The sequence below is a fragment of the Dipteris shenzhenensis genome, chromosome 6 (assembly GCF_047967505.1).
Source record: "Dipteris shenzhenensis isolate YYH24624 ecotype China chromosome 6, Dip_SZ_1.0, whole genome shotgun sequence".
Classification (NCBI taxonomy): Eukaryota; Viridiplantae; Streptophyta; class Polypodiopsida; order Gleicheniales; family Dipteridaceae; genus Dipteris; species Dipteris shenzhenensis.
In genome coordinates, this window is record NC_141601.1 from 4311220 (window position 1) to 4335403 (window position 24184).

At 41.7% G+C, this 24184-nt stretch overlaps 1 protein-coding gene across 1 annotated transcript in view; it reads right to left on the reverse strand.

The window, feature by feature from the left end:
* Positions 1-23775, reverse strand: part of LOC147900661 (pleiotropic drug resistance protein 1-like) — a 77053-nt gene extending 53278 nt beyond the window's left edge. Inside the window, exons 1-6 of the mRNA XM_087375523.1 lie at positions 22803-23775; positions 21867-21944; positions 21555-21666; positions 15379-16033; positions 9912-10110; positions 5686-5991 (exon numbers count right to left, since the gene is read on the reverse strand). Of these exons, the coding sequence (XP_087231649.1) occupies positions 5686-5991; positions 9912-10110; positions 15379-16033; positions 21555-21666; positions 21867-21944; positions 22803-23639 (2187 nt within the window). The 5' untranslated portion in view covers positions 23640-23775. The remainder of the gene's footprint in view (positions 1-5685; positions 5992-9911; positions 10111-15378; positions 16034-21554; positions 21667-21866; positions 21945-22802) is intronic.
* Between the last annotated feature and the right edge of the window lie 409 nt (positions 23776-24184).

Sequence of the window (24184 nt, forward strand, 5' to 3'; positions counted from 1 at the left end):
TTACTGAACCATCCTTCTTGAAAGGAAATCTGTGCATTTTACCAAGAATGCACCCTTCACAGGCATGTGGAGGAGGTGTTTCAAGAGGAGGCAATGCATCAACCATAGCATGTTTTCGAAGCGTCATCAAGCTGCCATAATGCATGTGTCCATATCTGGCATGCCATAACTCCGCATTCTTCATAGCAGCAGTAGGAGTGGAAACTGTAAGAGCATGTGCTGGTCTTTTCTCATACATGTCAAGCTGAAAAAGACCACGTAACAAAGTGCCAGACAATCTCAAGGCATAGTCATTCTCTCTGTCATGGACTGCACACTTGTCAACTTCAAAAATGACCTGAAATTCAGCTCTGTTAAGAGTGGACACTGAAAGTAGATTTTTTGTGATACCAGGCACATACAAGACATCAGAAATTTTGAATGTTGAGCCATCAATGGCTGTAAGTTCAACTTCTCCTGTACCACGAACTGAATAGGAGGAGTTGTTGGCACATGTGACCTTTTTACCAACGGGTGATGGATGCAGAGATGTGAAAAGACACTTCCTGGAAGTGATATGCTTTGAGGCACTGCTATCAAAATACCATGTATTTTGTGTCTCATTGACACTGAAAGCTGATGCATCCTTCAAAGAATCATAACTGCATGTCAGAAAAGCATAAGAATCATCATTACAAGTGGCTGTACTATCCGGAGCAGCCAACTGAGAGTCTGAAATGCAAGACAAGAAGGCATAGTCGTGCTCCACAATGTTGGCTGTAGCTTGCTCATTGTCAGAAAAATACAGCCAAACACTGGCTAAAAAATGCAACTCAAATCTCTATAATGTCTCTGTCAGAAATCTGCCACAGCATTTGTCGAGCCCTCTGGTTTCCTACTTCACCATAACCACACTAGATGATTCCGGGATTATGGCTGATGTAACATTTCATGTGGTATTAGAGCCATGTTCCTAGCCCTGCTCTCTCTTTCCCTTTCCCTTCCAAGAGGTTGAGGTGAGGGAGGCCAATGAAGCTACTCTACCTCCTCCTCCTTGGAAGACTGCCCTCTTTTCTCCTTCCTTGAGCTCTCTTCTCCACACCATGATCTGCCACCTCTCTTCTCCTTCCTTCAGCTACATCTTTCTGTGACCTGCAGACGATGTGACGCTTCTATCCGGATCTAGAAGCAGAATCACAGCTTTGTGTCTTCAGCAAAGTTGTAGAGGACCTTGAGTACTACAAATTTTGTTTTTACATCATTGCAATCCGAGTTTTCTGTGAAAAGTTATAGCTCTTGCAAGAAGTGACGAAATTTGTTTCTATGCGCGAATTTTATTTTGGAGCTCAATGATTTGACAGCCCAAGCATGATGCAGCCAGCTTAACGTGGAGCTGTCCATCCTCTTCATTGTTGACCTTTGCTCCAGCCCGCCATTTGCTCCTTCTGCTCGACATTCTCTTGGAGCTGCTGTCCACGCTGACTCTATCTTCTCTGCCTGTCACTTGATGTGAGCTCTTGACATTACATTGCGGTGACGACTTCATGTGACTACTCCAAAATTTGGTGAAGACTTCTTGAGCTAGATGTGAGTTCTCCGATACTACTCCGACACACTCCACTACAGTGATCTCTCTTATTAGTGCATTACATCGAGCTTGATGTAGACCACTCTACATCAACAAGTGACTTCTTCAACATTGCTTATTCGATCGATGGTTGAGGTACTTCGCATTGATTGACTTCCCGATTGGTCGCAGTATCTGAGGCTTCTACTACGACATTGGTAACTCTCCTTCCGGCATTTTGAGAGTCATCATGTAATTGCTCCATGTAGCTACCCATGGACATCATCGACACATATTTTGGGGCATTCCTACCTAGCGCTTCATCGACATCGTCATCGTCTCGCAGGGATGTGCACACGTGCAGTGGCTACGTGGAGGACATCTCTTATCATAAGAGATCTATTTGTTATTACAACATGCTTGATGTTATTTTGGGATCCTCTGTCCTAGGTAGTCCTTCTAAAATGATATGTTTTAAGAATTTTTTGGCTTTCATTGAGTCTAAAGGTCCTTTGTCTTGGATAGTCCTAAAAAGATGTATTGATTTTCCTATGTTTTGGTGTGTGGCTTCCTAACATGTCATGTTATGAAGCCAAGGGGGGATGTACTGTGGGAGCCATATGTATTGGCTTTGATAGGTCTCCTTATCAGGCCTGGCCGAGTTCCAGGATGTCGGTGTATTTCTAGACCTATGAGCTGGTCATGTAGCCATGCTATAACGTGAGCCTCTGAGCATGTTGAGTCTCAAGCCATGAGAGTGCTTGGATCAACCTCTGAACACGCTCAACTTTAGCCTCTGAGTTACATGGGGTGCAGAGCTTGATGACTCTCATTGTCATGTTCTGTTCTTGGTTCCATTCCAGTAGTCTCTCATCTTGCCTTCATGGGGGGATGTTGGAATATGAAGCTAAAGTGAGTCTAAAATGAGTGTATTTTGGATGACCGCCCAAGTCATTCCAAAGGCGGCCCGAATGGGTCATGCCTTGAATCATTGAGGTGGGGAAAAAGGGAGGGGGGGTGCGTGAAGGATCCTACTATTGAGTGGGTGTCTCCCCTCCCTACATCACACCCATCTGCCAAAAAATTTTAGGCAAGCCGCCTTGGCCAAGTGGTCAAGGTTTGAACAACGATGACAATGGCTTGAGAGCCCCATATCCTCCACTTGCTGAAGCTCTCCCAAGAGGGTATCCAAGGTGACGCAATTGGGTAAAGAGTAGGGGTGCATAGCCACCAAGTAGACCTTGGGCACCCAATTATTCATCAAGGCTGAGGCCACTCCTCTAAGGGGGCTTCAACATCACATGGAATTTGGCACCGATAGAAGGGAGAATGCAATTGTAATCTTGTGGCATGTCCGGGGATCTCTGTGCCACCAAGAATCTAGAGATTTAATGGCACTCGTCTAGTGTGAAGCCGTGGTACCAAGGAATAAGGAAAAAAAAAGGTCCAAGGTAGACAAGGGAGCTCTAAAGGATTGTCTAATCTGTCTCTAGAGAGGTCGAATCATGAAAACTCCATCACTTCTTAAATGTGGTCCCTTTCTATTGTAAGACTCGCCAATACACAACCTTGAACCTAACATCAAGTTCAGGTGAGAACCGCAAGGCAGCCAATGATTGCTCAACCAGTGAGCTCCTGAACGGCATGTTCAACCTGTTTTTATCCTCCAGCGGTGGCAAGAGCGTAATGTAATAAGATCAGAAAAGTCGAGAAAGCTGCCATATGAGCTTCTCTAGCCAGAGCTTGAAAGGTCTCCTTATCCACTACGCACTTTGAAGGTGAATTACTAGCATCCAAAAGGAAGGGAAAGGAGAGGAGGAATGCAGAGACGAGGGAAGACAAGGGGCAAATATACAATAGAGGAGTGTGAAGGAAAAGAGAGAGGAAGAGAGGGAGTGCTAGAGAGCAGCCCAACGGAAGGAGAAAAGAAGTGAAAGTGTGTTTTAGAGAAGCGGGGGGGGGGGTTTGTCGACACAGGATGAAAGGCATATGGGGAATGGGAATTGAAGAATAGAATAGCCCCTATACCCAAACCTTTGAATCCCATGGATGCAAGCACTACAAGACGTCGTGGATTCCCACCTATACCATGTGTCTTGGTATTATAGTTGACATAACATGTAAGAATGAGAAAGTGTTTACTTGTAAGGAAAATTTTACTAAAGGACCAGCTAGGAAAACACAATGAAGCTAAATTGGTTACTCATTTGGGTAAACTTTTTCTTTAAATTCTAACAACTTAGGTGGCTTAAAAGTACTTCAAGAATTCATCTAGTTCATGCTTATCAATTCACATAACCTGACATGAGTGAGATAGATAATGGTTAGAGGAGCTCAAGCAACCTAGATCAACATGGTACAATAATAGCCTAGTGCAATTTATGAAGGCTGAGCAAAGTTGTGCTGATCGACCAAGTATTATTGAATTTTCAGCATACTTGTCATTGACACTTGGAGCTTAGGACTTTCTTGACTCAAAACCTTAGAAATGTTCAATATCTTAACATAATAAATGTTGAAGCTGTCCTGATTCATTGAATAGGGAAGAAAAAAGAGAAGGAAAAACTAGGGCATTCAGAAAAAGGTTGGTGTCCAAGAACTGCAAGGATTCAAGTATGATGAGCATAACCTGTTTCTCGAACCAAGGGTTGAGAGACATTGAGGGATAAATTCTTCATATGAGGTCAAGAAGAAAGTTTTATTAGAAAGAAGGCAAGTGAAAAGGAGACAGGAGCATTCACAAGGGTTGAGAGACATTGAGGGGTGAATTCTTCATACGAGGTCAAGAAGAAAGTTTTACTAGAAAGAGGGCGTGGGAAAGCAGATATAAGCATTCACAGGTTGAATCTGGGCAAGCAAGTCCATCCAGGCTCCTTTAAGACTTAAGATGTCAATTGATGGACTTTGTCATTAAATATTATATTCTACTGTGGAAAAACCATCATGACTCCATAAGTAAATGCCCTATCCTATTGAGGAAAGTCTCAAAATTTTGTACACGCTATGTATATCTAAGTTGTTTGGCCAGTAATAAACTCCCACTATTAAATTTCTGTGCTCTCTTCTCCCCAGATTGCCTTGCCACTCCTTTGTCCTAATAAACGGGAAGCTGAGGGATGCTCTGTTTTTGCCATTCCCATTGCATTGCCAAAATGGCCATCAGAATAAAGTAACCCATACCCAGTTTGAAAAATGTCCTATACATATTGTCTCCTGTTTTCTTGGGTGCTCTAGCCCGTGCAAAACCCTCATATAAGGCTTGCTTTGTAGAAGGACAAATGAATCAATTAGAGTAACCTATTCCCCTTGCATTTCAGTAGGCTTGATTGTCCTTCTACAGCTTATTTCCCTTGCAAAATAACTGTAAACTATTTTTGCAAAATAGGAAATTTCCCTTTGCGCAGAAATTTCAGTAGCGTTAAAAAAAGTATCATCATATTTATTCACTTTCTTTCTTGAATCTTTAGTGGCATGATGGTCCTTGACAATACAAACAAGAACAAATAGAAGAAGTTCCTGATTTGGTAATCCCTCCTTTTGTACAGTTGTTTTGAGGTATGGTTCATTATGCAATTGTTTTTTCTAGAAGGGAGGCCTAAGAAGAAGCTATAAAGAAAGAAAGAAAGTTTATTAAAGTCTTCGGAAGACCGATGGGTCTATGAGACTGTGAAAAACCTGACACAACTAATATCATTCTCAGAAGGTAGCCAAACACATTGGGAGCTAAACCAAAGAAGCCTTAATTGAAAGAACATGACTTTCTAACAGAGCGTAGCTTGTCTGTCCCTGTTTCTATGTAATTTTTTAATTGACAAAATAATGTGGAAAACTGTCCTTTTACAGGTAGAAAAGTAGCTTTTCTAGGACTGCTTTTGAGCATTGTATTCTGACTGTTTCATGGTATCTAATGGATTTTCGGTGAATATCAATAAAGCATCTCATTTAAATGCAACGTTTTCCTCCTCTGTAGCTTCTCTTCTTGGTATTCATCCCTTCCATAAATACACTTCAAACAGCCTATTTACCTTGCAAAATAACTGTAAACTGTTTTAGCATTCTCTTTAATAAACTGTGACATTTTGCAAGTCAGTGCTTATTTATATATCTTTGTGTCTCCTGAGAGATTACATCTTCCTTACCTTCTTGAACTGTCTCTCTAGTTGTAACCTCACAGGCACAGATATCTTGGAAAGGGCACATTGCAAGTCCTCATTATCTGAGTCTAGAAAGTCAAGTGAATTCACACATTTAAGAGTCTCAAATGAGCCACCAATGGCAACAAGTTTGTCTCCAGGCTGCACATTTGTTGTGTGATCCATGGAGACGTCTAGCATACTACCATCTTGGTCAGGCACTCCTCTTACAACATAGGAGGACGATACATCAGCTCCACCTTCCTTGAATTGTCGTTTTTTAGTGAAATTCAACCCCAAAGGATGATCACCCTGCAAGTAACGAAGTAAGTTGACACAAAATTAGACAAGATTCACCCTTTCTAGTGGTCTAAAGAGTCTGATACATGACCTATTTTGTTATTCAGAGTGTTTATTCTTACATGTTGATCCTAACGCATACTGCATCTACTCTTTTCAGACCATACAAAATAGACACACCACCAAACACATTCAAATCTGTTGGCACGGGAAGAGAAAAGGGTTCAAAATCAAAACTTGCAGTGAGAATGATCCAAGGGAATTATGCATATATGTAGCACACAAAAGCTAGTGACCCTTTTTTACGACTATACGCAAACCAAGACAAGTTTAAAACAATCGTTGACTTTTTTGGCAAGCATTGAAAACCAGAATCAATCTGAACAACTCAATTGGTTTCTCTGCCACACACAAGATTCCCCTGATTTGAAGTTGATATGTTGGCCTCAATTGAACTCACAAGAATCATCTATCCTTTGTTTGAGTGTTGCATTGATAAATTCTTGCTCCGAACGTTGTCTCATCATGATGAATGGTATTGGCAAGTCGCTTCTTTGTTGGAGTTCCACCTATCTCTCATTGGCTGAGTCATAAACAAACCTCACATCTTCTTGGTAATTGGTACGTATCTTCCCATTGGTCCTACTACGGGATGTAAGGGTCTATCTGCTGAGTCATAAGCAAAGCTCACATCTTTTGGTAATCGGTACGTATCTTCCCATTGCAGTTCCACCTATCTCTCATGGGCTGTCATAAGCAAAAATCACATCTTCTTGGTAATTGGTGCGTATCTTCCCATTGGTCCTACCATGGGATGTATGGGTCTATACAAAAACGCATTGACTCAATAGATGAGAGACTAGGATCGCAGTTCCCGCACACAGCATGGTGGCACTCGTCTTGAAGGAAGGGCTACAGTTGATACATCCAAACATGAAAAACCAAACACTTTTGTGCAGCTCCTAGACATCAGCCCTAGAAACAAATTCAAAGATAAGATACACAGCGTTGCCGATCTAAATTAGGCATCGTGGAAGCTTCTTTTACATTCATCTCCGTTACTAGATATTACAGCTCATGAAAAGTATTTTGGGAGCCTGGTTTGGGATCTAGCCTATGATATCTTAATAGTGATCTTCCACATAACTCAACAATCGATGGCCTTGGGTTTCAGCTTGGGCTAGACCAACACTCAGTGGGCATATGGGCACATGGAGATCCACAAGTTTGTTGTCAATTTGACGTTCTCAGAAGTGGTTGAATGTGGCACGAGGAGCTGACCACGCCTTCTTCATTGGTAGGCAACTTGGCACATGTAGACATTGTAATCATGGTTGACAAGGTTAATTTTACCTATTGATGTTTTTTAACTGTCATTTTTATCATATGCATTGGTTAAATACTCACTTGCCTCTTGGGGAAAGGGGACAAATGTAAATGTTTCTTGAAATCCTTCCATTAATTATCCTTAAGTTCCATTTATGTGAGGCTTCGTGTAAATGGTGTGAATACAATATGTAGCTAAAAACCTTTACAAAATGGAAAATTTTCAAACTGCATTCACTCGAAAATAACATCAACAATGCAGTCAGATGAACCACATGGCAACCATAGGGATTGGGTTTAAATAATGAAAACAACACAGAACACAGGACTGAGTGTGAATGAGGACCCAACCCCTCTCTTGGTAGGTAAGCAGCACAGTGTGTTTCTAATGACAAACATAGAAAACTATGTTGCAAAGTACAAAACTGCTTAAGGAACTCTAAAGACCCTATCACGTGACTACATGAGATAGAATATGTATAATCCAGAAACGGAATGATGATTCTTCCTGAACAAATACATAAACACCACTATTGAAGTCCAAAATCCATCCCAATAGCCGAAAATGATCCATATAGTACAAAATCCCTGTAGAAAGCTAAGCATTTCAGCCGTTAGCCCAGGTTCCGACTCAGCCAAATCACCCTCTTTATGCACTCTACATGTCTGTAGCCTCATTCTCCCTCTAATTTTCTTGAAAAGCCCTACAATCAAAACTATACTACGTCTTAAAGCAGCCAAATGCATGCATGTAGGTGTCCAAGCTGAAAATTGCATTAGGTAGATGCCACAGCCCCACAATGGGGCCATGTATTTTCTGCAATAATGCACCAAGTACAGATGTCTCACACCCCACCCTGTAGGTGTGGTTCAGATGTGTCCTCCTTAAATGTACCTAACGATTTGGCACTTGTCTGTATACACTTTCCACCTCCTCCCTTCTCATCCTATCTCAAGGTTTGTTGCCGCCTCTTCCTCCAGCCGACATAGCCCCCATAGCCCTCTTTGCATATCCTTCTCTTCCAAGCTAGAGTCACTCCCATGGTTTACACAGCCTCGTAGATTGTAGAGAGTAGACTCTAAGTTGTGAATTGTTGCTCTAGTTTGTTCTTTAAATTTTCTTCATGTGGGGTGTCACGATCTGTGATGTATTCCTTTGTCTATACCTTATACTTATGGATGGTTTGATGTGGAAGGGTATGCCCTTTCGACGGGACACTTCCTATGAGGCATAACCTTTCACAAGAGACATTCTATTGAAGAGACACTACCGTTGTAATGTACCCTTTCATGAAGGGTCACACCCTTCACAAGGGGTACACACCTCTTCATGCACATACACTTTGGAGTACACACCTTTTCATGTGTGACTCTTCACTCTCTATATAAGAGAGGCTCAACTGTATGGATGACACACTTCAGACACTCAAGCAATACAAATATTCCTTGTTCTTTGCTATTTCAGTCTCCTTTCTGTTACTTAGCACATTTCTAAATATAGTAAATCTAGGATTTCTTACAGTGGTGAGGTTGTGACCTCTCGTATGCATGGAATGTGTGCATGAGGCATTATGCATTCATATATGTGGTATGGTGGATGACAAGTGTGCATGTAGGCTTCCAGGTCTTATGGAGCTATCTTTAATGCCTGTTGAGGCTGTCCTTCGTTGCTTTAGGCAGCACATGGCCATTGATTTTTTTATTGTCTCCCTTAAGCCCTTACATTTTGCAAACTTAAATTCTTTCGTACTGCAGCCCAGTGTGATGACCATACCTTACAAGGCTAGTCTAATTTGTGATCAAGAGTGCATGGAACTTGGTAGGCCTCCAGGTCTTGTGGAGCATTCTTTTATAACTGTTGAGGCTGTCCTTCATTGCTTTGGGCAGCATATGGCCATTGAATTTTTTCATCATCTCCCTTAAGCACTTACATATTGCAAACTTAAATTCTATCGTACGCAGCTCAGTGTGATGACCATACCTTACTAGGCTAGGCTGAATTGCCACATGAACAAAGCCAAATGAATTTGGGGAACATGATGTGGCAATTTCAAAGACGAAATAATTGTCAAAATACACATCCATTATTTAATTAAAGCAATAACTCCCCCATTAGTTGTGCAGGTTTTTTGTGTGAACAAAAAGTTTTTACCTGATATGACCATAAAATTAATGAGGCAGTGACTCATCATATCACTAACAAGAGAGCCACCCATGGTGGTTTGGAGGATCTGGTCAGAATTTAAGAACAGTGAATATTTGAGGAACAAGAAAAACCATTAAGGTTCTACTTTGTTGATGTATGTTGTATCTGTGTTTGTGTTCTTCTCTTATAAAGTAATGTCTGTGTAAATGTGAATTGTTATGTATATCTGAGTTTGTTGCATCAATTTGTTATTTAAGGCCATGTCATGCGATCCGATGCCTGTCCAAAGCTTTGATTTCCCCAAGCATACTTATTGATTATTTCATCAAGGAAAACAAAATAACAATGTTTACAAGGAATATATCTTATCTGTCTGTCCCAAGCTTTTTCCCCAAGCATACTTATTGATTATTTCATCAAGGAAAACAAAATGACAATGTTTACGAGGGATATATCTTACCTGCACCCATATTTCTTGAAGAAGTTCAGGACTATCCACGACTCTGCAAATGTCTCTATACATGTCTGACCTTTTGTAAGAGCTTATGAAGTCTTCAAGTTCAAGCTTCTTAAACCCCGGCTGAAGAAATGCAGCTCCTTCCCTTGTCGTTACTTCCTGTAAAAACTCTCCTACAGCCACATGCTTTGGTTTTTTGTAACTGCATATCGACCAATTATACAGACTGTCAATGTCGTGACAAAGGCAGAGTCTCTAGGTGTGTTTTTTGGTTTCTCTTTCATTCAAAAGACAAGTTCCAAGTAAAGAGCTGTGAATAAGGAAGGTTATAGTGGTCTCCTTCTTTATGCTAGAAGCATGCACGTTCATGTCATTATCTATGAACTATGATAATCCTAAAAGTCACTGATGTAATAATAAAGATAGCGAGCCACACTTTGTTGGTTCAACTGAAATTTCACATTCCAATTATACAACAAAATTGCAGTAAATAGTGAAAAAAGGGAGCTGGTTTTTCACCAATGCAATAGCTTTTTCCTCTACTTATTAAAACCAAAAAAAAAAAAAGTAGATCAGCTTTCTTGGATCCCCTTTTCCATTGACTGCTGATTATGGGATTATCACTTTCAGCACCTTTAGAACAACAAAAAAGAAATTCCTTGATCCCTTTTTCCATCGACTGCTGGTTATTACTTTCAGCATATTTAGAACTTCAAAAAGAAATTCCTTCCTACCATGATTGTTCCCTTTCTAGCACTGCTTAGATCACTATTGGAAAGCTTCACAATTCAGGCACAGGAAGAATTGTTCAGATAGATGCAGCTATCCATTTGGAATGAGCCCTGGTCATGGGGCACATCATAGACACACCAGATGGATGGAGGTTTTTACTGGCACAGGTATTCCATTGCAGATGATTGGCCTCATGTGGGACAGTTCGGACAATAAATTACTGCGATTTCTGCAAATTTACCCAAAGTTTGCAAAATCACCCATCCCAATTTCTGCATAGCAGTGACATCTGTGATTTCAGACCGCCTAAATGCCCAAATTCACTAGAAATCAGCAAAAGTTACTATGTTTGAATCTCTCTTGCATTTTGGATGCCACCTTTGTATAGATCCATAATTTTCAGTTTTCTTGCAGGCTGTTCAACTCAGGTTTATGAGAGTACGATCCCCTCTCCTTAACATTTGATGTACTGTCTCTTGGAATCTTTTCTATTCCTTGAATATACTCTAGAATTTATAGCTTTGAGAATGCTCTCATCTGATTTCTAAATGCCACAACTGATTCCATCCAATTTAGCATACTTTGTTAAACACACTAATTCGTGCAAAGCTGCTAGTTCGACTAAGTGATCTTGCTTTCTGGCCTGTCACACGGAGCAAGGTGAGTGTTGTGCTCTTCTAGGGCAAATCAACTAAGCAATATATTCAAGTATGCAACTGATGAAATGCCTTTTGGATTGAAAACACAATTATATCAAAAACCAAAACTTGAATCCTCGCCCTTTGTGAAGTCACGAGGTGATATTAATTCCATGGTCGCATCAATACAGGTATCTGACCCATAAAATTGTACAGAATGTTTTGTAGTACAACATCTTTATGAAAATCGTATGCCCCCCGCCCCCCCCAGAAAAACAAAAACCAAAAAGCATCATGGTTTCAAATTTATAACTAAAGATTCAGAGCTTTATACTAAAAACATAATATGTATTATGTTCAATGTGAATGCCACATGGTTTTGAGCAAGCAAATTTTATACATAAAAGCAAATGATTCAACTCTCTAAATTTGTGGAAATCATGAAAGTATAGGTGTATAGGCTAACAGCAAAGTCTTAGATGGTCCTCTAGTTCACAAATTTTAGAAAGAAATGTGCAGAAGCGAAATAGTGAATTGGGGCTGAGGATGGAGATAGTTACTGCTTCATAGTAGTTGATGTCATTTGCAACCTTCCTTGTGCACAGCCATGCAGTAGGAGTGTTTTTATTGCAAGAGGGAAGGCCAATTGCCTTTGAAAGCAAAAAGATTTCACCCTCTCAATGGAATTGGCCAACTCATGAAGGGGTGTAATGTTGTTATTCATACTTTAAAGCATGAAGACATTATTTATATGTTCAGAGTTTTACGTGGATGTCGATGGTGATCCTCTGAGTGGCCCCCGAGCTAGGTAGGCAGAACATATCCATATGGGATGTTGGTACCAAATGTACCAATGCATTTTCACGCATACTGCACAATATGAGTTTCACAATATTAGATAGCGCTCTAATACTGAGATTAGAGAAACTTACGAAAGTGGACAAGTATCTTCAAAGCCTTTAGCCTAAGGCTATTATAATCAAACCTGGGATTACTCATGACCTAGCACAAAGGGAAGGCCACACATATGCAAGATATATGCTTAATTGAAATGGCACGGTCGTTATCCTAGTCGGAATGATCTTAGACAGAAGATCATACATTAGTGCCATGATAGTCCATGCGCGGGACATACAAGTGTCGAGCGAGACCGACTACAATTGGGATTCCTCAAAAAGTGCCTAGTGTCATGGATTATGTAATCCACATGTGGGAGATGCTGGCAGTAGCCAAAGCAAAGTTCAAACATCTGCCAAGCCATGGATTTATGTGGATGAAAATGGAACTTTTAGTGAATTTAATGAAGGAGAGAGTTTTTCTTAGGATTCCTTCACATGGAAAGTCGTTGATTACAAGAGAATGCGTAAAGTTATCACCCTGTTATTATGGGTTGTCAGGAGAATGCCCTCATTGGTTGTGCTTATTTCGATCATTTTTTGTTCCATACACCAGGATATTTTGGTCACTAGTACTGAGACTTGTGTGACCAATGTTCTAGTTTCATAGCTCTATGTGAAGGCATTCAAATTAAAATTTGGCATCAGTCCAACTGAGGTCCCCAGAGTATATTAATCATGCATCACTTGTGTACTTTGAGAGTAGACAGCTCTCATCTACAGTGTAAGAGTGATTGCTCTTGAAAGTATTCTCATCCTCATTGAAATCATGGAGGAGAACTGCATGATAAGCATCACATTCCAACATTTTTCCTCTATGGTCTAAAGTAGGTGCTTAGGTCCCAGTATACAAAGAATGATGCCTTCTTCCGGACATTTAACATGTAAATGGCCAAATCAGACACCAATCTTTATGTATTATAGACAAACGATAAGATCATCCTTGTCATACTATAAGTGAATAATCTAGTCAATTATGAAAATCTCATCAAGCAGCTGAAGTTTGCACTTTGCATGCAGTTTGAGATGATAGATTTGAGGCATTTGCACAGCTTCTTGATCTTGGAAGTATACATGTACGCTAAGGACTTGCTGGGAAAGTTTCATATACAGGACAACAAGCTGATTTCTACAGCCAATGGAAAACAGGACTGAAATTGGATGTAAAATTTGGAGCAGCTAGATGTGGATGCCAGTCTTTATAGACAGCCAACAAACAGCCTATTTCATTTGATGACCACTAGGCCAGATATTTCTGACACTGTTAGTTGTGTCAGTCAGTATATAGCACATCCCAAATCCATCCATTGGAAGTAACGAAAGAGATCCTGGGGTACATCAAGAGATCTGTGCATTTTGGGATTTTTTATTGCAGCCTATAGATGCAGGGGTTTTCTAATAGTGATTGGGAAGGTAGGAAGACTAGATACACTCAGCAACAGGAGTATGACAAGAAAGTAGAACGCTATTGCTCCTCCTTTCACCATGGAAGTGCTTAGGAATTCCTGCCATTGTCATCTTCTCGAGGTCATTGTTGAAGCCATCCTAGGGGTCATGAATTTGGAAGCTAAAATAGGGGGCACAAAAGTCATATCAAAACTCCTCAACAAAGTCAGCATATAAGTCATGGAGTTTGATCCAAGGGCACCATGACTTTAGAAGCAAGGAAGGTAGAGGCCTCACCTCCTAGGGGGTCTAAAACTTACGTTAATCACAACAGTAGGCTATGGTCCTCAATGAAATACCATGGGTACAATTGCCAGATATGAAATATACAATTGAAAAAAATGTTTAAAGAATTCATTACAATATAAGAAGCAATTGGAATTCCTCCTCTTACTTGCGCCAATACCTTCAAGGGTGATGAGGACTGCGGGTGGTTAGCCAGCTGTCTAGGCAACCGTACACAGCTCCACTTGCATGTCGAGTGACATGCGAGGATTGGTGGGTCCTTTTGGCCTGGAAATGGTATCAAAAGCATAAGGATCTTGACTTATGGCTATGAGTGGCATTGGATGAGTAGACCATCGACGAGTGTTTCTAAGAGCATCAAGTTCTATGCCATGATCACTGGAATGGATGGGTAAAATAAACAGTGAAATACGGAGGGATTGCTAATTTTGTAACATGTGGTCATAGTCTTGTCTTCTAATGGCTGCTCTCGGCTATACTTTTGACAGCTCATGGGTTTGAAATCAGTACTTCTTACAGATGGATTTAGTCCAGTTAATGTTTTTGACGTATTTGTATCTTAGATCTGACAACTGAAGTAATAAATTACTCCTGGTGCGCCAACACAATAAAAAGCCTATAGGCAGCGATCGTAGAGGCAAAGGCCTCACCTCCTGGGGAGCATAAATATTGGGTTAACGCCAAATAAAGGCTGTGGTCTTCAATGGAGTGTCAAGCGCCAAGTGCACAATTGCAAACAGGCAAATATATCATATACAAAAATGTAAAAATAAATATCCTAAAACAGTTTGGAGGGTCCTCTTCTGACCAACAATAAATATTCCAAGGAATGAGAACTCTCCTGGGCAGTTAAGTGGGGGTCTAGATAACTGCAAGCAGCCCCAGAAAAGGAATGGTGGTCCCTAATAGGCAGTCCTCAAGTAGAAGTCATGTCAGAACTTATCCTACACAACATTGCAGAAGTCACCACATCAGGGATAAGAAAGTCATGGATTTGGAAGAAGGAAGTCATCATGTCAAAATTCTTAAAGAAGGCCACCTCATAAAGAAACTTATATTTTTGGAGGCAAGAAATTCAGCAATCTGGAGGCAATGAAGTAAGTCATCAGGAAATTCTAGCAAGAACATCACAACTTGAGAAGCATCATGCATACAGGCGCATGTGTCTCATATTGGTGATGCGAGCAGGTGGGTGTGTATTTTAACTCACCATTGAGGTGTACATCTATGTGCAGTGATGCGTACATGTTCCACGCATGTGGGTGTGTATTCTAGCTTACCACTCATGAATGTGCCTTTGAAGTGTACACATACGTGCAGTCAAACATACATGTTCAGCAGGTATATATAAAGGTGTATGTGTAAATGATCTGATTTTATTGGGCCAGGGAGAAAGAATGCAGGCCAAGCAAGAAAAAATATTGGGATGTCAAACTCCTTTGATTTGTTCGTTCTATATTCTACTTTACAAGATTTAGGATGCCTTATGATTTAAATGTTAAAGGTACTTACCCAAGACTTTCAAAGTAGGACAAAGCATCTTGCCGAGGACCCTGGTATACAACATGTCCTTGATCCATTACGATCAACCTATCGAACAGGTCAAATACCTCACAAGATGGTTGTAAAAGGGTAGCCATGACTGCTATCTGCCGGACTCGAGTGAATATTCGCACAGAGGTCATTAGATCATAAGTTATTGAATTCTCTGCAACGGCTTTGAGCTGATCAAAGAAATATACAGCATGAGTACTGGCAAACATCTCTGCTGCCGTAAGTCGATGCCTTTCATCCTCCGTGATATTGGGAAACAATGGACTTCCAACCAATTTACTTGCAGCATGCTTCAAACCCATCATGCTTAAATTGATCTCAAGCTTGGGATCTTGTCCTATCTTCAAGGCGTCCCCCATGATCTCCATCAATTCAGGCCCAAAATGCTTTATTCTGTATGCTAATGTGCAATCTCTGGCAAACTCAAGAGTCTCCCGCACAGTAAGGAAAGGAAGATGGATATCCAAAAGCCCCACCAAAGCTGCTAGCCGATGGATCTGAATATCATGTATGTGTTCACCATTATATGTAAGCATTCCTTCCAATGATGCTCCTTGAGGTAACTGCCCTGAAAGAGCATGATGTAGACTACTTTTTCCACTTGCGGGTCCACCTGTAGTAGCACCCAAATTCCCACATCATCGTTAAAATGACTTATCCAGATAACAAATGTGCAATTCCAGTTCTTGATTTCAAACAACCATTGTGCAAGTCTATGTTTAAACATTGAAATGTTTACATTCTAAAGTATCTCCATTTTCCCATTCTTTTTTACTCTTGTAAGCTGCAAAGGTTGAATCATCTTATTGACCTCACTCTACATCTCCATCCTAATATTCTCTGGCCCAGCAAAATCAGAAAGAAATACTTTTAAAAAAAATGCAGAGTTGACAGGACATAATTCACGTGCATGTTTTGCAGCTTTTAGCTTTCAAAGTTAACATTTAAACCACAATTTCTACGTCTAGGAATTTAAGAGGGTTGCACATCTATGACATCTGAAGGCATCAAACAAGATTAGCGAGAGAATCATCCTTTTTTAGCTTTGGTTGCCATGTACTTGGCATAGTTACCAGGGAACAGAGTTCCGGCATCCGGAACGCCTGGAATGCCGTTCCAAGATGGAGAAGCCCAAGGAACGTCCAGAAGCGTCCGGAAAGTCCCTTGAGGACATGCTACCAGGGAACGCCGAAATGGCATTCCCGGAACGTGTTCAGAGCGGCATTCCAGCCCCGTGCTCCGGGTTCTGGCCTGGCTAAAATTTCCAATGGGCTCCGCGCGATGGCTTTTCCTCCCGCCTCAACTTCTCACGCCATTCCCGATGCCAGCCTTTGCTGCTCCAGCCTCCACTATTCCACTCTCCCTCCTTGCTTGATCCCTCCAACTACTCCACCCTCCCTCCTTGCTTCAGCCCTCCATCTACTCCACTCTCCCTCCATTGCTTCTCCACTATTCCTCCTCCTACCTTTCTCCACTCCCTTCTCTCTCTTTCTCCACTCCCTCAACCCCCTTCTCTCCACTCCCTTCTACTCTCTCAACCCCCTTCCCTCCACTCTGAGGATATCAAGCGATGGACTGATCATCAGGCCCTAGTACCTGGAGGATAGGGGAGTTACCCATGTGCTGAGGATTGCCATAGGATAGATGCGAGTCTCATCTCACCACCTGAGAATCGAGGCAGGGATAGCTATAGGCACACCCAGAGAGGAGCGGATTTACAGGTTATGCACACTGGCAATAGTGGAGACAGAGGAACACTTCTTATGCATTTGCCCTGCTTATTATGAGATCCAAGGACGCTACCATTGCTTCTACCAGGAGGGGTGCAGGTTCAGATCACTCTCCCGATTGATCCACTTCCATGATCAGATGTGTGTCAGCCTCTTTCAGGTGGAGATGCGGCGGCTCAGGGAGACTATGCTACACCAGATCAAATAGTAGTAGGAGACAGTACCACAAGACACTGATCGAGTACAGAGACACGTCACTGATTTTTATGCCTTTAAGTCAGCCCCGGAGTAGAGGATGAGGAGATAGCTGACATGAGAGTAGAATCGATCATTGACACAGGGCAGAGGAGAAGGCGCCACAAAGGAAGACCACATCACGCACGATAGAGGTTCTGCTCATCACCACCTTACTCAGAGGAGACCAACCAACCCGAGGTGTCACCCTTGATGCTGCCCATCGGATATAGAGATCTCGGAGACCACGACCCCTGCCACAACACGAGACGGCTCGACAACTATAGATATGTGACATCTTTGCTTCCTATCGGAGAGATACCATGACTCTTGGATATGTCATTGGAGCTTTCGCACTACCCACTGGAGTCTCCTGAGCGCTCTGAGAGTGTATTTCTGAGTCTTTGAGATCATTAGCTTAGTTTAGCACTCAGCAAGGGCCTTAGCGAGCCCTTTGCTTCAGCCCATGGCGGCTAGTTGAGCTGACTGTACTTTGTCTCATAGGCACTCCAGAGCAGAAGAGATGGGATTCATGGGATGCCTTAGCTTTGTCATGCATCTCTCTTTCAGTGAAAAGATTTATCATTCCGCATATCCGGTCGTGTAAGACCTCGAAGGCAGCGTGGGATAACTTAGAAAGCATGTATGCAGTCCGGAATGATGCAAGGGTATCTTTCTTGAAAAGAGAATTAAGTAATACACATATGGAAGAGGGTGACTCCATGTCAGTCCACCTCACAAAGCTACAGGATCTCAAAGAGCAATTATTGAACATAGATGAGATTATTCCTGATTCAAAGATGATTACCACCACTCTGAATTCTCTTCCTAAGTCTTATCTCAGCTTTCATAACTCGCTGAACTTATCATTGAGGGGGGTGCAAATCCTCTCACTTTTCATGAGTTGATAGGACTTCTGCTTCAGGAAGAGCGTCAGGAAAAACTTGGCTTCACGTGTAGGTGAACAAGCTATGCTCTCAAAGTTCAAGTCAAAAACAAAGGGACAGGCAAAGACATCAGTAAATCAGCCTTCCAGTGGGTCAGGAAAATAGCCCTCCGCTAATCAAAGGAGGGCCAACGTAACATTGAAAAAAATCAAAAAAAGGAGAAAAAAAGAAAGACCGCCAAGTTTGCATTCACTGAGGATACCTGAGCTACTTTATTATATTTGACATAGGGTGCATAATTTGGTGTTTTCGACATCATTGGCACATCCAGAGCGGGCCAAAACCACCGGTGACTTTTGAACGGTGAAAACAGACAACTAGAGGCCCAGAAAATGCCAAAAAGACCCAGAAAACCAACTGTGTACAAGAAGCCTTTTTTGCCTTTTTTGGGCCTCCGACCACCCAACCAGTCAAATCGTATTCTTCTACACAGTTGGCTTTCTGAGCCTTTTTGGCCTTTTTCGGACCTCCCGTTGTCCGTTTTTAGCGTTTCAAATGTCATTCTAGGGGTTTTGGCCCGCTCGAGACGCACCGATGAGGTCAAAAATATCAAATTCTGCACCCAATGTCAGATATAATAAAGTAACTCAGGTATCCTCATTGAATGCACGTCTACCTAGAGCACGTACTTTGTCAGTTTGCTTTTTGATATTATATTTTTGAAGAAAAAAAGAGAGAAATATAGCATTTCTCTCAAGGCTCCAAAATGAGCTCTGATTTTTCCTAATGGTGTTCATCCTGTTAGGCAGGGATTTAATATTTTCTTTCATTGGATTAGTTTTTGGGCACTATAGACTCTATGGAAGGACCGTAATCATAGAGTCTGGTGACCCTGCCCTGTCTAAGTATCAGTTCTTTCGTGCTTCTCTATGGCAATCATTCTTCGATTGCCTACATGCACGAAATCTAAATTATCCTTCTCTTTTGTCCTATAATGAGATCTTTTGATGTTGTAACTACTTGTCCCCTCCTTTTTGGGGACAATTTCATAGTTTCTTGTAATATAATACATATGCCTTTCACACAAAAAAAGCATGTGTGTGTGCGTTAATACTGCTTTTTACAAAAAAAGTGTGTGTATCTATCTATCTATCTATGTACATACATCGATATATTGATCTATCTGACAAATAGATTGACAATCATAGAAAGATTGCCTGAGTGACATCCAGAAGTACTGAAACTTGGAAAAAGTAGAATCTCCAAAGACTCTATGGTTTCCGTCTATCCACAGAATCCAAAGTAATGAACCCACAAGCCATTGGAATGCTTAACCTAGACATAAGTATACATATACGTTATCTGTCTATAGGTCTATACATTCATACATACAAATACAAATATGTATGCAAGCATGCGTGCACACGCACACACATGCATATGTTCACACACAAGCATGCACGTACATACATACATATGCATGGGCATGCACGTGCACACACATGCCTACGTTCACACACAAGCATGCACATACATGTACGTGCACATACACTTATATATATGCATATATATACATCATACATACATATACATGTGTATAAAACCCAAGAAAATGTAAGAAGTTGACTCATAGCCCAAAGCAAGCAATATAGTTTGTAAACTTGTTACACTCACCCATAATTTATAAATTAGAACTAGGTCATTTACATCAAGCAGCATACAGCGTGATCAGAAGAGTTGGAGGATCCACAATATGTTTCATGCCTTGTGTGTTTGTTGTTCCCAAAGACTAGGTTTTCTCCAAACAACCATGAGCATGGGACAAATTTGTACAAGCTTGAGTAGATCATGGGCTGTGGAGACTGCTCTTTTTAGGTCTCACCGAGTGGTTCATCAAATGGTTAGTAAACCATATGATGAGCACAATCAAGGCAGTCCAGGAACATGCCAAAACTCATCCTCTAAAACACAACACAGTGCAGTTTCAATCTCATGATAGTCACTCATAGGGTTGAAAAACATAAACTCCATCATGCATAGCAAGGACTAGCTACTATGGCATCCCCACTGACAGCATCAGTGCCCAACAGACCATAGTATAAACATATGCTCTCACACATACAAATCCACACACCCACACATACTTGAGCATCCATTTATACAAAGTCTTTATACTGAGTTTCTGTCGGCACTCCAGAGCTGAAGGGAGACTCAGCCATGACGAAGGGTAGCACTAAAGGAGAAGGCTAATTAAAAGGCAGTCCAAAATTTCTTCATTCAAGCTACAACTGCTTGTGAAGATTAAACAATTTCATTTTATCTCTCCCAGATGAGCATCTAAAGGCATTATAGATGCATAACCATATCTTTTTACAGGGATGGCTCAACATACTCTCCTGTGATATAGTGCATCCTCTTTACAAATAGGAGTCCCTAGTGTACCAGCGACCGCTTGCAGATTTGAGCATAAAATTTGTTTGGGCAGGGCTGCCTATAACAAAATAAGATATCTGAATTCAAGGGTCAGGCTAGAGTAACAGGGTGAAGAGAGTTTCAGGGCATTTTAGGAAGTATTATTTTCAATTAACAATAACTTGTATTTTTGGACTGCTGCTTACTCTTCCTTGCTCTCCAATAATCTTACAACTCTTTACCCCACTCCCTTCAGCTTCACTTGCTTTACAGCTTTTAGTGCCTACCAGTAGTACACGAAGTGTGAGGCAGTGCATAAGCCTGCATTTCCATGAAAAGGTAATAATATAGCTCTGAGTTTGCCCACCACTATGGCTCATTCCACAATGTGGGCACCTACTAGTGCCAGTTAGATTAAAAGGAAAACTTTTAGGGACCTCAAGTTGCCGTGTCTTTTTTGCTCAGTCGTGCATCCAAGGGGAGTCTCTGTCCTTACCTGTTCAGTTAAAAACATCAATCTAAGCAGTTCATCTCCTCCACCACTGTACCTCATTTTCAGAAATTTGCTGTCAAACAAAAATTTGGCGATGCTATAAGGTTGCATGTATGTTTTGCGGACTGCTAATACTCCACACGTTTAGTTCTTGAGCAAGCACAGTGATTTAAGACCATGGAAAATGGTAGGTGCACCAATAAATAAATCAATCTGCATACACTTTGCATAGAGGGATACACGGGGAAGAGCAATGGAAGGAGGAAGAACAGGAATAATCGATAATTAAAGGAAGTAGACGAAGGTGACAAAAATTACACCTCTGTTCTTTCCTATGCACACGAACCTATAGATTCAAAAGCTGAGTTCATAACTCACCTAAGACAAGTGTTAAGGTGCCAGGCATCAGATATCCTGTTACATCTTTCAATAGTGTCACAGTCTGTGGCCTATTTTGCCTTCCTAAAGGCCCCTGGAGACAATCAACAGCCTGCATAGAGCGCACTCTTTTATTCAAAGAAAAGCATCAAAAACTTTATTCAGCATGCACAGAGCTCTGAGAAGAGTTGCAACAGAGCCACAATTCTGGCAAAGGCTTCCTAACCCAGGAAGGATATGTCCATGCAAAAGACTTTTAAACTTTGGAAAACTCCCATAGCAGCATTCCAGAAAGAAGACAGTTTTACTTACTTTCGTTAGAACGGTATCATAGCTACTATCTGTAATGAAAATGTCCCTCTTGTAGTTAAGAGACTTGAATTTTACGATCTGCATGCCAGAAAGAGCACAATATTAGATTACTCAGTACAGACAATTTGTAGTACATCTGCTTCATTACACGTAAGTTACAAGTTACAAAAATAAGATCTGAAGAAGCAAACTTTGTTTCTATGTTGAAGATGAGTTTAGAAAATGTCTACAGTTCAAACCTCATTTGCCAAAAAGTGACAGTTAGAGGGTGCATCACCATGGAAGAATCTGCCTCCAAGGTGCATTTTATCAACATGAGTAAAGCCTGTGTTAAGATCCCTTAATCCACAACACGGCCACACAACCCTGGAATCATGATCCTTGTAATTCTCTTCCATTTTAAATTCACGGTTAAGCTGCCACCCCTTCTATAAGTTGCAAAGCAAAAGAGTGTTTTGGTATAACAGCTCAAGATTTGAGGAGGGCAAGCTTACGCCCACCTACAAGAAAACTCAGCTAGATGGATAATGATCTTTTTTCTTTACTGAGACGTGGGATCTGTATATTGATGACATGTACATCAATATAGGGGCTCTCTAATTATCAATTGGAATTATTCATGCATATCACAACGAAAATAACATTCAAACGTGATGCTGAAACCTACGTAACTCCCAAGTAAAGCATAAGACCGGCTCATTCATACATATCACAACGAAAATAACATTCAAACGTGATGCTGAAACCTACGTAACTCCCAAGTAAAGCATAAGACCGGCTCATTTTCGCTCTCTATCCATGACAAGGGCGATGATGGACTTGTATAATGGCCATACAGGTCTCATTCTAATACAAAACGCACTCTACGATGTCCAAAAATTATTTCATACCGGGTCAGATTTTCGACAATTTTGACGCGAAAGGAATTCCGCGTACCTGACTTGGTACGGGTGGCAGATACGGCTGAATGCGAAGGTACAGCTGCAACAAGCCATCCTTGAGCAACAAGTCCATCCCTTGCAGATCAGCGTCCATTTCGATCTGCCGAACGTCTTGAAGACCCTCCAGTAACGCAGCAATCCTGTGGGCCTCATCAACTAACCCATGCGTGCAGAGAGCCTCATGGTAAAGGGTGACAAGGTAAATCAAGGAAGCATGAGGTGCCGCTGCCAGGGAAGCATGATAATCTTCAAGAAATTCAAGTGAGATTGCTGATTCCATCGGGTGTGAGCTCTCTTTTCCTGCGTCGTTTTGCTCGTCGGAACTCCCGCTGGCAAAGCCATCCCCTCCTTGTTGAAGATGTGGTGGTCCGCTTTGTTCACTGGTAATAGCGTGCTGCCAGCGCTTTGTAAGCGTTCTATAGTTGGGAATTCCAGAAGAGGAACCGTGGTCGCCGAAAACGGAGGTTCCAAGTACCGCGGCAACGCTTCTGCTTCTGCTTAAGCAGCGAAGGCTGAGAGTGCGGTCACGCCACTCCCTCAAGCCAACTTCCAGCAAATTGACTGGATCAAAAGAGGATTGCACGAAAGCTGCGTCGCCGTATTCTTCCACGCGAGGAAAAACTCGGCGAGAACTGCTTGATGCGCTGCGAGAGCTGCTAGATGCGCCGCGGATCAAAGTTGTTTGTGCCGAATTTGTGGACTGCGGCAGTCCAGAACCTGAATTCTCTCTCTCCTGATCAGCTGAGAGGCGCCCAGTCGCCTGGAGCGTCGAGCTGGCGAGTTGCAAGCCACCTGGATTGGCTATGGAAGCGTCATTCTGAGGCGCTTCCATAACTGAGCTGTTGGGACGTTACCTGCGATCGAAGAATGAGGTTCGGGGATCAGCCCGTTTACGAACTGCGGGGCTCCTAAGGCTGATAGAAGGATACGTCCCGGGGACGAGCGCCAAAGGATGGAATGAAGGAGTGAGAGAGCGAGACAGTGCGGGGAGAGTCCTTGTTGGTATAGATATGTAGAGGCAGCCGCCGTCGTCAACCCTTCTTCCAGTCAAAATTTGGAGTTGACCTTACCTTCCTCAAACTTTCACTTCTAGAAACTGCACCACCTTTTAAACGTCGTCACCTTTTACACATTAAGAAAAGGTCGTAATAGGGCCCCCCTTGGTGGAAAATACCATTAATTTGTCTAGGAGAAAGTAAGAGGGGTGAAAAGGAAGGGTTCATAACCTAACGTACAAGCAAAATATTAACTAGAATGCTTGGCCAGCTCCTAAGTATATTGAAAATAGGCCAGTTGATCTAACGGCTTAGAATGTGCCACATGGCTTCATAGGATTTTAGAGTTTCATAAAACGCTCTAGTGCTGGTCAAGTAAAGG